The 17,401-nt window shown below is 39.6% G+C and overlaps 1 protein-coding gene across 1 annotated transcript in view; it reads left to right on the top strand.

Moving 5' to 3' along the window:
• The window catches only part of LOC123247900 (renin-like), a 54,438-nt gene extending 41,398 nt beyond the window's left edge, over positions 1–13,040 (top strand). Inside the window, exon 10 of the mRNA XM_044676971.1 lies at positions 12,879–13,040. Within this exon, the coding sequence (XP_044532906.1) occupies positions 12,879–13,040 (162 nt within the window). The remainder of the gene's footprint in view (positions 1–12,878) is intronic.
• Positions 13,041–17,401: the final 4,361 nt, after the last annotated feature.

The raw sequence follows: 17,401 nt of genomic DNA, 5'->3' as shown, positions 1-17,401 counted from the left end.
CCCAAAAATGGTGTCCACTTTTCTATGGACTATTATCTCCAATGCTTATAATAGAATACAGTCGATCAGTTTCAATAAAAGGTGCTCTCTTTACATGTGAGCAATGAATCCAAGAATCCTTTTCTCCAATTTTTATATCTGTTGGAGTGGATAACAATATATGAAATGGATCTTCCCAGGAAGCCTGAGTTGCTCCAGTGAGCTGGAAATTCTTTATATACACCTTGTCTCCTGGGTTCAGGTCATGAAGTGAAAAATCTATTGGTCCTGTTTATACTGCAGCTCTGGATTCATGGAATTCACGCAGTTTATACTATAATTCCTGTATATAGGAAGCAATAGAAGTATCTCCTCCTAATAGTGATGTATATCCAGGAGAAAAAGGCTTAGCCTGTAGAGGGGGATGTCTGAAAAGCATCTCATATGTCGAGATGTGTAAATCTCCTCTGGGCCTACTTCTAAGATAAAATAAGCCAGAGGGAGAATTTCAGGTCATTTTAAATGTGTCTCAGTGCATAATTTTCCAATCATGGTTTTAAGTTCTCTGTTCATCCTTTTGACTTGGCCTGAGCTCTAGGGGTGATATGGTACAAGGAATTCGGGAGTTATCCTCAAACAGGAATATATTTCAGACAAAATTGAATCAATAAAGTGACTTCCCCTGTCCAAATCAATACATGCAGGCAGGCCAAAACGAGGAATGATTTCTTTTAAAAGCACCAGTAGGAAATGCTTCTGGCCATCTGGTCAATTGATCCACTATGACTAGACAAAATTTATATTGTCCAGCCTTTGGCATTGTTATGTAATTAATTTGCAGGTGCTCAAAAGGTGTGCAAGCCAGAGGAAGCCCACCATAAGCTTTTCCACAAAAGGCATGTTGGTTATATGCTTGGCAGGTAGGGCAAGCTGCATACACTTTAGAGGCTATAGTAGTTATGCCAGGAGCTATCCATACTCTTTTAACAGAGTCCACAATGCCCTGGGTACCAAAATGACCATTTTTATAACTAGATTGGCAAATTTGTTGATAAAAACTTCTAGGGAATAGAGGTTTTCCTTCAGAGGATACCCATATTCCATTAATCAATTTTGCTTTAAATTTTTACTTCCATTTTTTGGACCTCCTTCTCATTATAGGAAAGTGATAAATTTAAGTCATCAGTGGTTGTTAATGTTAAAATTAATTCAGGCCCTTCTATGGCTGCTAGCTTTGCAGTAGTATCTGCCCAGTCATTTCCTCTAAAGACAGGGTCCACCTGTATGGGCAGAGCAGTGAACTACAGCTAGGGCTTTGGGTAGCTGGAGAGCAGAAAGAACTTCATTAATAATTTTTGCATTAGCTAAAGATTTTCCAGCTGAGTTTAAAAATTCTCTCTGAAGCCATAACACCCACTGAATGACAAATTCCAAATGCATATTTAGAATCTATAAATTGTTGCCTTTTTATCTTTGACAATTATACATGCATGTTTTAGTGCTATGAATTCTGCACCTGGAGCACTTAGATTTGAGGGCAGTGAAGCTGACTATATAGTGTCAAATTCTGTGACTACAGCAGCTCCAGTGTAGCACATATCATTCCTCATAAAAGAAGAACCAGCAGTAAATAAGACTATATCTGGATTGTCTAAAGGAGTGTCCAGGAGATTATCTTGAGACTTTTCAGCCATGGACACTAGTGTTTCACAATTGTGCAATGGTTCTCCTGAGACTGGTAAATCAGGAAACAAGGTGGCAGTATTAAGAGTTGTACAATGTTTTAAAGTAATATTTTAATTATTTAGTAAGGTTATTTCATACCTTGTAATTCTCTGATCAGAAAATGCCTGTTTTCTATGTCTTAGCAGTAATACTTCTACTTCATGTGGGCACATAATTGTTAATCTGAATATGAGATCAGTGGTTCCCAAACTTCTTTGGCCTACTGCTCCCTTTTCATTAAAAATATTACTTAGCACCCCCTGTCACATACTATCACCACTCCCTTACAGTTATTCACTGCCCCGAAATGCACCTGTGGCCATAACTGCCCCCCTGGATTGCTGCAGCACCCACCAGGGGGTGGTGATGCCCATTTTGGGAATCACTGTACTAAATCAACAGTTTTTTTTTTACTAACAAAGCTGTGGCAGCTATGCCTCTAAGACATGGTGGTGCTCCTGCAGCTACTGGGTCCAGCTGGGTGGAATAGTAAGCAATTGAATGCTGATAAGGTCCTAAAGTTTGAGTTAAAAACACTTGAAGCTATCCCTCTATGATCATGTACATATAAAGTAAATGGTTTGTTATAATCTGGGATGTCTAGAGCAGAGGCAGAAAGGATAGCCTGTTTTAGATTTGACAGAGCTAACAGGTATTCTGACTCTAATTTAAGCAGTTCAGGGACTGAATTTCTTGTTAGTGCTATAAGGGGTTTAGTAATTTCCCCATAGCAAGGGATCCATTGTCTACAAAAACCTGTTGCTCCTAAGATTGCTCTTAAGTGTTTTTTAGTGGTAGGATCGCTCAATTTTTGAATATTTTCAATGCGCTTAGGAGAAATATAATGGGCACCAGCAGTTAAAATGAACCCTAAATATTCCACTTTGGGGAGACACCACTGAACCTTTTCCTTTGAGATCTTGTGGCCTCTTTTATGTAATTAAAAAAGAAAATGTTTACTATGTTCTTGACATGTTTTGGCATCTGTTGAGGCCAAGAGCAAATCATCCACATACTTAATTAACTTACTGTTTTTAAATCCTATATTATCTGTATCTTGGCTCAAAATCTGTGCAAAAGGCTGAGACTTTTTGCGTACCATTGGGGCAAACGAGTCCATGCCCACTGAGAATTTTTCAGGTAAAGGCAAATATATATCTGGAATCCTCATGAATAGGAATCGAGAAAAAGGCTGAAAATAGGTCCACTGCCTTAAAGTAAGTGGCTGTACTTGGAATAGAGGAAATTATTGTGTTTGGGTTTGAAACCACAGGATGTCTCTTTATGATATGATTGTTTACAGCCCTTAAATCTTGAACAAATCGATATTTGGCTTTTTTCATCTGGGCCTATTTTTGGCTTTTTAACAGATAAAATAGGTGTATTATATTATAATTTGCATGGAATTATCATTCCCTGTTTAATTGAGGAATTTATTACTGGGGTGATTCCCTCAATTGCTTCTTTTGATAGAGGGTATTGGGAAATGGAGGGAGCTGGCCCTCCTCTTGTTCTAATCTGAACAGGAACAGCTGATTTAAGTAGGCCTACATCAGAAGATGTGGCCCAGAGAGACTTAGGGATATCATCTCGGATTTCAAAGGTGGGAGGCTCTTTTATTTCCTGACTCTCTGAGAGAAGTACAGGGAGCAAATTTAAAGAGTCCTCTGGTAACTCTAATGACATAGAGCCATCTGGAACACAAATTATTGTGGCTTTAAGTTTACATAATAGATACCTTCCCAGCAAATTTGTGGGGGATCCAGGCATCAAAAGAATGGAATGTTCTACAGTTAGGAGTCCTACACTTACCATGCCATGAGAAAGTTTTGGGACCTTTTGAGGTGTTCCTGATATACCTACTACTTTTAGAAAGCCAAAAGAGTTATAGTTTTCATCTGGTTTACTCACCAGTACTGACCTTGAAGCACCAGTGTCCAATAAACAATTGTAATATGAATTTCCTACTTTTAGGGTTACATGAGGTTCCTTACTATGTGTGTGGGGGGAATGTATGGGAATAATTGGCATCAAAACATCAGGATCTGGAAAATCAAAGGTTACTCTTTTTGATTCCAAGGCCTTCCCCCCACATCACACCTTCATAAAGATGTTGGGGCATTTTCTCAGGCTCTATCCTGAGAGGCATCAGCCCCTTGAGTAGTTCAGGGGTGAGCTCCACATAAGAGATATTGTTGTGGGGTTGTTTGGTATGAGTTATCATCTTCCTGATTTTTATTCCTAGCATATTTATCACTCCTAAAGTTGGGATTCCTAGAATCATTTTTATGATTATTCCCATCATTATTTCTATAGTTATTATTCGACTAGGTGTTATTTCTGATTACTTTTAACAAATTCCTATAGTTCATCATTGTGTGGCCCTTCTTCTCACAAAAGTGGCAGGTAAGGGATCAATAGTTAGATTCTTAGAGAGGAGCTATGGTCTCTCCCTGTCTTTTCAGTTTTTCTCTTAGCATTTTAACTTCTGTCTTTAAATGCTCTACTGAGTCACTATTTTCCTCACATCTTTGTGCATGGCCATTAAAAACATAAGAAGCTACCCTGATAAATTCCTCAAGATTCATAGACTCCCAGTTCGGGCAGTCAGTTCTAATGTAGTCTTTGACTACTTTACAATAATTCTCAATAAATTGTTTATGCATTTATCTAATATCTCATTCTCTGGTCAAATCAAAGTCCATATATATATTTCCCACTTCAATGAGTCTGTCCTTAAACTGGGAGGGGGTTTCGTTGGTATGTTGTGTGGCCCCTCTGAATTTTGACCAGCTTTTAGGTGTATCAGAGCAAGTTTTCATGGCTGACAATAATGCTTCTCTGCCATAGCATAAATTTTTATAATCTGGGTCCAAATTGTAATTCCATTTCGGATCCTGGACGGGCCATTTAAGCCCTCCCCTACCTTTCTTCTGATTGGCCAGAGAGATGATTCTATTTTTTTCACCATTTGTCAGAAGCTGTTCTAATATATTTTCAACATCCTGCCAATTGGGGTCATAAGTTTGGAATATATTCTCTGATTTTTTTTCACAATTAAGATTGGTTCCTTCTCAAAAGTAGGCATTTTTTCTTTGAATCTAGCTAAGTCTTGAGAGTTGAAGGGTGTATGGTGTCTTATAGACACCAATTCCCCATTTTTATTGAAGGTGGGTACTTCCCTTAAGGGGAATAGGATTTGGGTTGCAGGTGTTCCTACCTCAGGGACTGGGACAAAGGAGGAGGGGTTGGATTGGGGAGGGACTGGATCTGGAGCAACAGTAGGGACAGAGTGTGGGATGGATTGAGTAGAGAGTGTGGTAGTAGCAGAGTCTTGTAGGATAGGGTGGGACAAAGACTCAGATAATGAGGAGGTCTGGAGAGATGTCTCCCTTACTCTGGGGTTTTTTTGTGTTCTGTTCCATGAAAGCCATTAACTTCCCCAGTTTCTTCTCAATATTGTCCAGTCTTAAGTTACAATCAAGCTGAGCTTGTGGTTCCCCGGGTTGTTGTATATTAGAAGGGGCATTTTTTTGGGGTTAGACAGGAAGTGAGTTGTGTTTGGAGAGGCTGAGATGAATCTTTTACTTTCTTCTCTAGAATATCTAGGGTATTTCTCAAGTCTCTCCAGGAGAGGTAAAGATAAACAACTCCATTTACAAGTATTACAATCACACCAAATTTAGTGCAAGATATATCCCTTGTAATACGTTCTGTGGGATTATGAACCGAAAAAAATCAACATTTGTCCAAATTTAATTATGTAGTTGACAGCCTGGAGGATGCTGTTATCTACTAAGGTTTTCAATGGCTCCAACCTCATTTTTGTTTACTTAATTGTTAAGTTGCTTGTAATGTCAGTTTTTGTCAGTAGATGGCACTATTGGCTAGGTTAGGAGGGCTAGGGTGTTAAGGTGAAGGTGTGAGAATTTATAGGTAAGGGTGGGGTCCCTTTAAGTACTTCACAGTTTTTAAGTATGTCACACTTCAAGATTTAATTAACTTTTGGGTGGAGGGCAGGCTAGGAACCTTTTTTGTCTGAGGCTAAGTATGCTTAAGTATAGATTAAATAGCTCCTAAGGGTAAAAAAAACTTCTAGAATCCACCTACTTCTTAAGCTCGAGTTCCTTAATTTCCCTAGGTTTTACTTCTTACTTAAGTTAATTCTAGATGGGTCTTGGAAAAAGGAAAGTAGTTTTTTAGGAGTAAAACAAGGCAAAAACTGGTTAATTGCAGCTTTAACAATCAATAAAAGCTAAGTAAAGCTCAATGATTTTTCTCCAGTTTTTCCCAGAGATTTTTTTTATGAGATGAAATTATTTGGGGCCTGGAGCAGAGATACTTTCCCTCTGAGAGGGTTTGAAAAGTGTTTCTCTGGCCCTCACAGTTAATTAAGAAATAAGCAGCTATTTGTTGTCATTAAGGCAAACTAGCCAGCTTATAACTAAGGCAGCTGAAAGATATAATCCTTCCCAAAATCTGAGGGTCATCTAATTGGAAACAGTTCTCCAGGTGAGGCCTATACAGCTAGTTAAGAAACAAAGTGGCTGCTGCCAGTACTACCAGCAAAGTGCCTAGAAGATATTATCCTCTCTCCAGGGTGGGAGGGGGAGGTTGGGGGAACCAATTCCCTAGGTGGGGTTTTAGGACCCTGCAGCTAAAATTCAAATAGCTATGTGCTATTTATTTTAAGGTAAAAGGAGAAAAAAATTTTGGACTTACCTCATCAGCTGTGTTGAGTTGAGGTTTACAGAGTGAAAGAGAGTCAAGAAGGTATCAGAAGATTGAGGGTAGTTGGCACAACCTAAGTGGTCAGCCAAATGTAAGGGGGGGAAAGGGTTTTTGATCCAATATATTAAAAGGTGGTCGCCAGAGGAAATTTCCCCAATTAAGGAATAACCTCAAGTCAAAGTTGACTTTTATGCAAGTTTATTTACAATTGAAAAGAGGTAGAAGAAATAAGGAAATAAGAATCTAACACAGTAGATAAATTACTACAATCCTCTAATTAATCCAGGTAGATCTAATTAACCCAAGCCAAGAGTCAGAGGGCCAGAGGTCCAAAGCTTTGCTTCATTCACAGAGTCTCTATTAAATGGAAGTTCCTTAAAAGAAGTTCAGGAAGATTCAATCTTTAAACTCACTACGTGGACTTCCAAAGGAGATATTGAGAGCAGTCTCACCAAGGTCTCAGTGTTCCAGCCAGCACTCCTCCATAAACCAGGAAAGCTAGAAGACTGAGCCCAGCTGACTGAGGTCTCTTTTTAAAGGGGTCACTTATGCATGACTTCTTGTGCCTCCCTCCTAGTTTGAGTGTCCAATCACAACAGACACTTTTCTTAGGACTGCCTAGGGGGCAGTCGATTCTGATTCGTCACCCACTCTAGCTCACGTGGGTTAAAAACCTCCCAAAATTGGAGATGTTCTCACCTTTGGTGATTAAATCTAAAGATGGGCAGTATAGATTTAATCTAATTATCACACTTTCATCCCTGGTATTGTAAAGATTAAATTTAATGACTAGACAAATTATGTGAAATAACATGGTTGTGAAGTTATTATATCTCAAGTTAGAAGTTTATTTACAAAATAAAGGGGAAACAATAAAGTAGAGAAATGTGAGAAATGTTAGAGAAAATACCTATACTAGTCCTATACCAAGAGGGTTGATAGTTAGCAGGCATCCTCCAAGATGGAAGCTAGTCTCTTAGGAGACAAGGAAAGTAGTCAGCCCTTTTTACTCACTCAAGGAAGTAATCCAGGAGTCAGAATCTATGTCGAAGACACTATTCACACCCCAGTCTCCAGCTAAGTTCCCTTAAAGACTACCTCCAGGAGACACTCTCCACTAGACTCAACTTCAGGAGACTGTCCTCAGCCCAAGGATTTAATGGCTTTTATGGTGGTTTCCTGTCCCTGTTCCTTATCACAGGGGTCATTCACAGCCTCCAAATTGTAAAGTCCTGCCCTCTAAAGGTGTTAACTCTCCTTATAGGATTCACATATTTATGAGTGTGTGAACTCCCAAAAGAATTCAAAAGTCTCTGGCTGTTTGAGCTGGAAAAAAGGGTGGAGCTCTCCAAGCATCTTACTGACCTCTCACCCAGCACCAAACAGAGTATGAATTCACCAATATTTTTGAGTCAATATTTATTAATGATATTGCCTTGTGATTTTCTTTTTCAGTTTTATTTTTCCATGGTTTTGGTATTAAGACTATTTGTCTCACAAAAGAATTCTGGTAGGGGGCTCTCTTTCTCAATTATTGGGGATAAATACTGAAGTACATGTATTAAATATTCTTTAAAAGGGTTATAGAGTTCAGGGCAGCTGGCTGATTCAGTGGACAGAGCTCCACATCTGGAGTTGGGAAGACCCGGGTTCAAATCTGGCCTCAGACACTTGGTACTGTGTGAAACTGGTCAAGTCACTTATAAACAATTGCCTAGCCCTTATTATTCTTCTGCCCTGAGACTGATACTTAGGATCAATTCTAAGATAGAAGGTAAGGGTTAAGAAAAAAAAGTTTTATGGAATTCTGTGAATTCCTCAGAAGCAGGATAATTTTTTTCCTTTTTTAGTTCATTTATAGATAAATCTATTTCCTTTTCTGGGATGGGGTTATGTAAATTGTCTGTAAGATCTTCAGAAGGTGTGAGTATTTTATATTTTTGAAGGTATTCCTCTATTTCTTTTGTGTCTTTGGTTTGGTTAACATGCAACTGTGTACAATGTGTTTTGATTATTCTTTTTATTTCTATTGATTTTGCTGTGATTTCACCTTCCTCATTTGCTACCTCATTAATATGATTTTCCACTCTCTTTTAAATCAAGTTAGCTAAGGGTTTATCAATGTTATTAGTCTTCAGCTTTTAGTTTTATTTATCTGTGCTGTAGGGTTTTTGTTACCAATTAATTCCCCCCTCCATTTTTAAATATCTGCTCTGCAAAAGCCTCTTAATTGGTCTTGTTGTTTCTAGTCTCATCCTTCTACAATATGTTATTCACCACTAACTGAAATTATATTCCTAAGGCACAGCTCTGATTAGCTATGCTTTTGCACAAAAATCTCTAATAGCTCCCTATAATAATAAAAAAAATAGCATTTATCATGCCTTGTATAAACCTCATAGCCTACCATACTCCCTCTACTTCTCAGTTTGACTCCCATCTATCTATTCCAATCTTAGTGCATAGTTCACTCCTCTACCAACTCTATGGTTCAGCCAAAAAGAAAACTCCAAACTCTATCTCATGCCTTTGCAGGCTCGGCCTTCCATGGCTAGAAGTCATCCTTTCCAATTCCACCTTTTAGACTTCTTGTCTTCATTTAAAACTCACCTCGAGTACAACTTCCTAAAGGAAACTTTTCCTTCTTCTTTTCAGTTATCAGTTTTCTCTTCTCAAATTATCTTGCATCTATTCATCAAGGTGTGTGTTATATCATCTCCAATAGAATAAGGTCAGGGGGTGGGGGAGGAGAAGGATTGCACCTGGGTAAGTCAGTGAATGGAGAGCCAGGTCTAGAGATAGGAGGTCCTAGGTTCAAATCTGGTCTCAGACACTTCCTAGCTGGGTGACTCTGGACAAGTCGCTTATCCTCCATTGCCTGCCCCTTACCACTCTTCTCCCTTGGAACCAATTCTTAGTATTGATTCTAAGACAGAAGGTAAGGGTTTAAAAAAAAAGAATGGGGGCTCCTTGAGGGATGTTTTGGTTATCATTTAGTCTTTGTATTGCCAACACCTATAGCATTATGCAACAATTGTATATGCTTCCGGTTTGTTGAAATGAACTGAATTAAGAAACCTGGATTCTAAAAGCTGCTCTGTCACTAGTTACCTGACAATTTATTTCTTTCTCTGGTTCTGAACTTTCTTACCTGTAAAATAAGACAGTAGGCCTGTATTATCTCACAAAATGCTTCCAACATTAAGATTCTACCAAATAGGGGCAGATGGTAGATAGAGAGCCAGGCCTGGAGTCAAGAGGTCTTGGGTTCAAATTTGAACTCAAATAATTCCTAGTTCTGTCACCCAGGGCAAATCACTTAAACCCAAGTGCCCAGACTTTTCCAATCTTCTGTCTTGTCTTAGAATTGATACTAAGACAGAAGATAAGAATTAAAAAAAAAGATTCCTTTAAATTGCTCTCTTTCCCAGAGATGAAGGAGATCCAAATGGCAGGGCAAGAGAACCATGACCATGGGACCATGGTGTGGTAGATCTTTGATTCCGGGCAAACTCTTTGACTTCTCAAACTCTCCTGGTTTCCTCATAATGTAAAATGATGAAAATAATGCTTTCATTAGCTACCTCACAGCATATCTGAGCCTTGAAGTACTTTCAAAATGTACTTAGTACTTCTATTTCATAATATTAGGCATTTATTATATTTGTATTGATTATTATTATCATTGAAACCTTCACCATGGGACCACTTCTACAATTTCTTCTGAAATGTCAATGACTCAATTAAAAGTAGACTAAGCTGCTTCTAGCTCCTTGGGTTACCTAAGTAACAAAGAATTGTGAAACTAGGGTGAAGGAGAAGGTAGAGGGAGACCTGTTCAGGAAAGTAGATCTGCCCAAAGATGTCCCTGGTTAAGAGTGTGGAGGTGGTCTCCTTCCTGATAGGGTCAGTAACCCTAGTTCTTTTTCCTCCTGGGCCTTAGTGTTCTTGCAATTTCCCATCCAAACTAGAAGAAAGTCAGATGTGTATTTCTGGAGAGGACTTGTATTTCACATCCTGGGGGAAGTGATAAGAAATAATAAAACTTATATGTCACTTTAAGAGTTATAATACACTTGACATTTTTTCTCATTTGTTGAGATAGCTTTAGGCTGGGAATTTTTCTGGAGGCTAACCTCTAAGAAGGGACCACCAGTAGGGTATGGATTGGGGTTAGGGGTGGGGGATTGATCATCAGAAACAGACAGCAGGGGACAGCTAGGTAGCACAATGTATAGAATACCAAGCCTGGAATTGGGAGCATCTGGGTTCAGATCTAGCCGCTAACACTTCTTAACCATGTAATCCTGATCAAGTTACTTAACCCTATTTGCATAGCTCTTACTGCTCTTCTGCCTTATCAATTCTAAGAGAGAAGGTAAGAGTTAACAACAACAAAAAATTAAACGATTAGCAATGTCTGAGTTTAAGAGGTTGAAAGGAAATGGGACGATAGTTTGATTTATGGGGAAGGGAGAAGACAAGGTGGGAGAGCACTACAGGAGTCTGAAAAGATGGTTCAATGAAGAGGTAGTCAGATGCCATAAAGGCAAGAGTCTCTGGGAAAAGTATAATAATAGACATTTAATGTTTGATGAATGAATAAGTGTTAGGAAAGGAAAATGTTAGTACATCTCAAAGAAGGTAAACAGTCATTAGAAAGAAGGAACCAAGAAAAAAGAGTTAAAGAGTCTGGAAATACACAGGGAGTTGAACTACTTCAGTGGTATCAAATTGAAATAGTAAGGATTCCTAAGGGACTCATATTGGCTTCAAAAATGATAAATTAGCACTGTCTATATTGTATTGTTTATTAATTTATTTTGTAAACCATTTCCTAATAACATTTTTAAAATCTTTATCTACTGTTTTACAATCAAGTTCTAACAGCAAGGGCTAGGTAATTCAGGTTGTGTGACTTGCCTAGGGTCAAATGGTTAGGAAGGATTTGAGGCCAGGTTTCAACTCAGGACCACCCATCTCTAGGCCTCACTCTCTGTCCATTGAGCTATGTAGCTGTCATTACATTTTTTTTAAAAAATGTAACTTCTATCCAAAATTTTACCTTCCAAATTAGAATCAAAACTGTATATTGGACCCAAGACAGAAGAGTGGCAAGAACCCAGCAATGCTGGTTAAATGATTATCCCAGGGTCACACAGCTAGGAAATGTCTGAGGCCAGATTTGAACCCAGGGCTTCTCATCTCCAGGCATGGCTATTTATCCACTAGGTCACCTAGCTTCCTCCTAATTACATTTTTTTTTAAAACCCTTAACTTCTGTGTATTGACTTATAGGTGGAAGAGTGGTAAGGGTAGGCAATGGGGGTCAAGTGACTTGCCCAGGGTCACACAGCTGGGAAGTGTCTAAGGCCGGATTTGAACCTAGGACCTCCCCTCTCTAGGCCTGGCTCTCAATCCACTGAGCTACCCAGCTGCCCCTCTGTAATTACATTTTAATCTAGTTCAGGTAGCACTGGGGTCTTTATATGTGGTCCACAGCAGTGAGTTTGGCACCTATAAAATGGATAACCTTGAGGGTTAGGCAATAATAGAAATATATGTGAAGTCTTTCACACAGGTTCCAAAAATTAACTTCCCAAGTAGATGGGAAGAAGTAGATAGAAGGTAGTTTGACAAAAAAAATCAGAGAGATTCAGTGACCTGTACCCTCAAAATCAGTTAACAGGGTGATGTAGCAGGGGGAAAAAGCTGATTCCATTTTAGGCTATAGTGTGGAGGGAGATACTAGCTCTGATGCATTCTGTCCTGATCAGACTATATATTTAGTCCTGGATGCCATATTTCTGGAAGAACATTGATAAAATAGAGATTTTCCAGAGGAGGACAAACAGGGTGGTACAAAAGATCAGTTTAGGATTCTGGGGGTGTCTGGCCTAGAGAAGAGTTTGGGGGGAGAGCTGGTGATGGAGTTGTGGTGGTGGAAGTGATCATTACCTTTATGTACTTGAAGGGCTAACTGGAGGAAGAAGAATTGGTATGTTTCTGCTTGACTCCAGAGAGAAGAGCTAGGAAAGAGGGATAGAAGTTTAAAGAAGTCAAAGCTTATAACTAGCAGGAGTGATATAAAGAACCATATCTTGACGCTAATAGTTAACCCATGGTGGAATGTGCTGACTCAGGAAGCAATGGGTTCCTCTCTTCTAGATTGCTTTTGGCATAAGGCAGGATGACATTTGTCAAGCATATCACATTAGGAGTTTTCCTTCAGGTTGGACTAGATGCCTTCTAAGCTTCCTTCTAACTGAGCCTCTGAGATTTTGTCATCCTCTTCCTTCCAGTGCCAAGATTCTGTGATGTTTATCATAACCATGAACTAAATAGAGTATTTGCTAAAAGCTGGGATCAGAGGAAAAGGAAGGGGGTGAAGGACCAGGCAGGTTTGTTAAAGGGTATCACTCCAAACTAATCTCTCCTTATAGAACAAGGACAGCAGAGATCAGATGTGCCTGGTGGCCTTCCATGGCAAGGATGTCAATAACCCTGAAACACCTCAGTGGGCCATAGGAACAACCTTCATCCGAAAGTTCTACACAGAATTTGACCGGGTCAACAAACGCATTGGTTTTGCCTTGGCAGTCTGACCAGTCTCTGCCCACATCCCTGTTGGATCCTGCTTTCTCCCTGTTGTACTTCACTCCTTGGGACTGGGGCAAGTCCCTCCACCAAGCTCTCTAATCCTGCAGACCACTGTTAATCTGCCTTAATTGAGAATAGAATAAAGTTTTATTGCTCAAATCTGGATCTGTTTTTTAGATGAGAATGGGGTGTAACAGGAAGAAGCACAATGTCTCTTCAGAATGTAAAAGACAATGATCCTGCTATATGCTCTTAGACAAATCCATACAAGCTCATAAATTCTGACATCCAAATGGACACATGTATCACCCTTTGTTATATAACTGCAATTATAATTGCAATAGCTTCTGCTTTTTCTTCTTCTTTTTAAGTCCTTACCTTATGTCTGAGAATCAATACTAAGTAAAACTAAGTAAGACAGAAGAGTGGCAAAGACTGCACAATTGTGGATAAGTAACTTGCCCAACATCACTCAGCTAGGATGTGTCTGAAGCCAAAGAACCCAGGACTTCCCATCTCTAGGCCTGGACACCGAGCTTCCCTGCAGTAGCTTCTTATTTTTATAACTTAATTTTTTTTCAATTTTAATTTTCAATTAATATAGAAACAATTGTTGAAGATGGTTATCCACCATTTCATGATTCAGATTCTCTCCCTCCGCAAGGCAATAAAGAGTCTCATAAAGGTCATACCAGTGCTGTCCTACAATCCACGTTTCCACATTCCTCACCCACAATAGCTTAATTGCAGCGCTGTCCCTTCCTCTTCTGTACAATGTGCCATTTGAGTTGATTTTTCCAGGAATGAGGAGATATTTTCTTGATTTCAGGAGCTGTCAAGGCCAACAAATGGGCAGGCTAGTGGTGACTGAGCCTCCCCATCCTTACCTAGACTCAGGCTTTGGAAAGCAGACCCTATTTGTTGCCAAGCTCTAACTTAACTCCCCTTGCAACCAAGGACAAACATTTGCAAACCAGCTGGTCTGAGCTAAGGGTATAACCAGCGATTGGGCTGCCCAGCAGGAAAAAGCTCATTGGCTAATCCAGGGATTGTCTGTGACCTTGAGGCTCCTTAAAACAGAGCCTTTACCAACTGAGCTGACCAAGCCCAGACACTTACAGATGTATGAAAATACATACCCATTGATGTGTGGATGTACACCTGTATATGCACACAGAACCAGAGACAAGCATATACTGATGCAAAGTACACGTGAATGTCACAGGATGTGACATGTACCCACGTGCATTCATGACACACTAAACATAGAACAGTTACCAACATGTAGGGGTGACACTTTGCCCAAACACACTCACAGAATTTCCAGAGTCTTCAGAAATGATCTAGCCCAACCTTGTGGCTAAAGGGAATCCCCTCTACCCTGAGAATTTTAGATCTGTGGCAAATACACAAACTGCACTGGAAACAAACAACATGGAATAGGTGCCCACAGTTGAGGCAGAGGGAGGGAAATGGAAGACTTCCCCATGATAATCACAGAGCCCCTATTACATTAATGTGAAGCTAAGGCTGGAGAGGCTGCTACAAAGGAAGAGAACAAGGTGGGCAGGGTAGAAGCTTTCCCTGAAGCACCATCCAGTTTGAGTTTTACTTTAAAAGAATTAATTTTGAGACTTCCTGGTTAAGATGATGGCAGAGTAAAAAGCAGCTGCTTAACCTCTTCTAACCCACACATATAGGACTCCTCAAGAAGACATAAAAACAAATCCAGAGGAACAAAGGGACCCCACAATAGGGTACAGCATTGGAGGTATGTGGAATTGGGGCATTTCCATGCTATAAAGGGGTGAAACAGCTCTCACTAAAACACGAGCTGAGCAACCCCCTCCCCCATCCCACACCACCTACAGTGCCAAAGCCAGTGCATAAGAGTTAGAACAAGTTTGGGGCACGCATTAAGTCCTTGGCAGCTACCTGGGGTCACCAGGGCCTGCTCCTGAGAGCAGCAAGACTTAAGATCCCAAGAGGCTAAAGAATGCATGTGGATTTTGAGCACAGACCCTGAGTGCAGGCACAGGTGTGGGCACAGATGCAAGGCCAGACACAAATCCTGAGCGCAGGCGAGGACTCGGATCTTGAGAGCAAGCGAGGACCTTGAGTGGGAATCCAATGCAAAAGGGGTTCACAACTGTGGAAGGAATGCTCTGAGACTGTTAAAGGAGCCTCGGGCAGAGGAACAACTAAGGGGACGACCAGGAGGCTTGACCCTGAGAACAACTGAGACCTCAGGAGCCTAAAGAGTGCAGATGGACCCTGAGTGTGAGGATAAACTGGAGAGGGCGCAGGGCTAACAATGGCAAGCCAGAGACAAGAACCCCAAAAGAGAAAGATCATCAAGAAGAAATCTGTAACGCTTGACAACTTTTACACAGATAAAATACAGACAAAAGAGCAAACAGCAGAGGAGAACAAACAAGTAATCATATCCAAACCTTCCGAAAATAAGGAAAACTGGCCACAAGCTATTGAAGAGTTCAAATCTGAGATGATGAGGAAGATGGAAAAGATTTGGTGAGAGAAGTGGGAAATAGCTCAAAAGGAAATAAACAGGTTAGAAGACAGAAATTCCCAATTGGAGAAAGATGCCCCAAAATCAAACGAAATGGTAAGCAAATTGGAAACCAAAATCTAACAAAAAAATAACAGTTTAAAAGGCAGAATTTTGCAATTGGAAAGTGAGTCTCAGAAATCAAATGAACTGATAAGTAAATTGAACACCAGAAATGACCAGATTGAAAAGGAAAACCAAAAGATTATAGCCGAAAACCAGGCCCTAAAGGCTGGAATTGAGCAATTAGAAGCTAATTATCTCTTAAGACAGCAAGAACAAATAAAACAAAGTCAAAAGACTGATAAAATAGAAGGAAACATGAAATATCTCAATGAGAATGTGACAGACCAAGAAAACAGGTCTAGAAGAGACAATATGAGAATCATTGGTCTTCCTGAAAAAGCAGAAATTAATAGAAATTTGGACTCCATACTAAAAGAAATTATTCAGCAAAATGGCCCTGAAGTTCTACAACAAGAGGGCAATATAGACATTGAAAGGATCCATAGATCACCCTCTACACTAGATACAGAAAAGACAACCACCAGGAATATAATAGCCAAATTCAAGAGCTTCCAAGTAAAAGAAAAAATTTTACAAGAAGCCAGAAAGAGACAATTCAGATATCAAGGAGCACCAATCAGGATCACACAGGATCTGACAGCCACCACACTAAAAGATTTCAAGGCTTGGAATATGATATTCAGAAAGGCAAGAGAACTGAGTCCACAACCAAGGATCACCTACCCATCAAAACTAACCATATGCTTCCAAGGGAAAGTTCGGGCATTCAACAAGATAGAAGATTTCCAAGTTTTTGCACAGAAAAGACCAGGAGTAAATGGAAAGTTCGATATCCAACCACAAAAATAAAAAAGAAACACAAAAAGGTAAATAAGAAACAGAGGGGAAAGAAAGAAAACTCATATTTTTTAAATTTGCCTCTTTAAGGGCTTCAATGTGATCTAATTATTGGTATTCCTATGTGGAGAAATGTTATGTATAATTCTCTTTAAGGAACTCTATTCACTATTATAGTATTCACTATTATAGACATTAGAAGAATTATTCATAGGGAGAGGTTGGAATACTAAATGGTCTAAGATGATATGGGGGTGGGAAACAGGGAGATGAATAGTAGAGGTCACCAAGAGAAAATTGAAAGAATAAGAAAAATAGGATATTCTATTACACACAAAGAGGGCATGGGAAGGGGAAGGGATGAATACTACTATAAGAAGGAGAGGAAGAGAGCATTAAGAGGTGATATTTAAACCTTACTCTCAGTGTAATTAACCCTGAGAGGGAAGAGTAGCTTTATCCATTGGGATATAAAATTCTATCCAATCCTACTGAGAAAGTCAGAAGGGAAAAAACAAGGGGAGCAGTGGAGTGGGGAGGTCAAAAAAGAGAGGGGAGGAGAGGGTGGAGGGAATTTATTAGGCATTAAAAATAAATAGAGGGGAATAATAAGGGAGGGGGTAGAAAGGGTAGTAAATCAAGGGAGGGGACAAGGGTTAGTGCCATAAAGCAAACCACTGGTTTAAAAGGAAATAGTGTAAGAAAGGGTAGAATTAGGAGCGGATACCAAAATGTTGGGGAATACACAACTGATAATTATAACTCTGAATGTGAATGGGATGAACTCACACATAAAAAGGAAGCAAATAGAAGAGTGGATTAGAAACCAAAATCCTACCATATGTTATCTATAAGAAACACATATGAGGCGGGTGGACATACACAGGTTTAAGGTAAAGGGCTTGAGTAAAATCCTTTGGGCATCAAATGAGA

The sequence above is a fragment of the Gracilinanus agilis genome, chromosome 4 (assembly GCF_016433145.1).
Source record: "Gracilinanus agilis isolate LMUSP501 chromosome 4, AgileGrace, whole genome shotgun sequence".
In the NCBI taxonomy this organism is placed as follows: domain Eukaryota; kingdom Metazoa; phylum Chordata; class Mammalia; order Didelphimorphia; family Didelphidae; genus Gracilinanus; species Gracilinanus agilis.
Note: the sequence above shows the minus strand (reverse complement) of the source record. Positions and strands in the feature narration are given on the sequence as shown.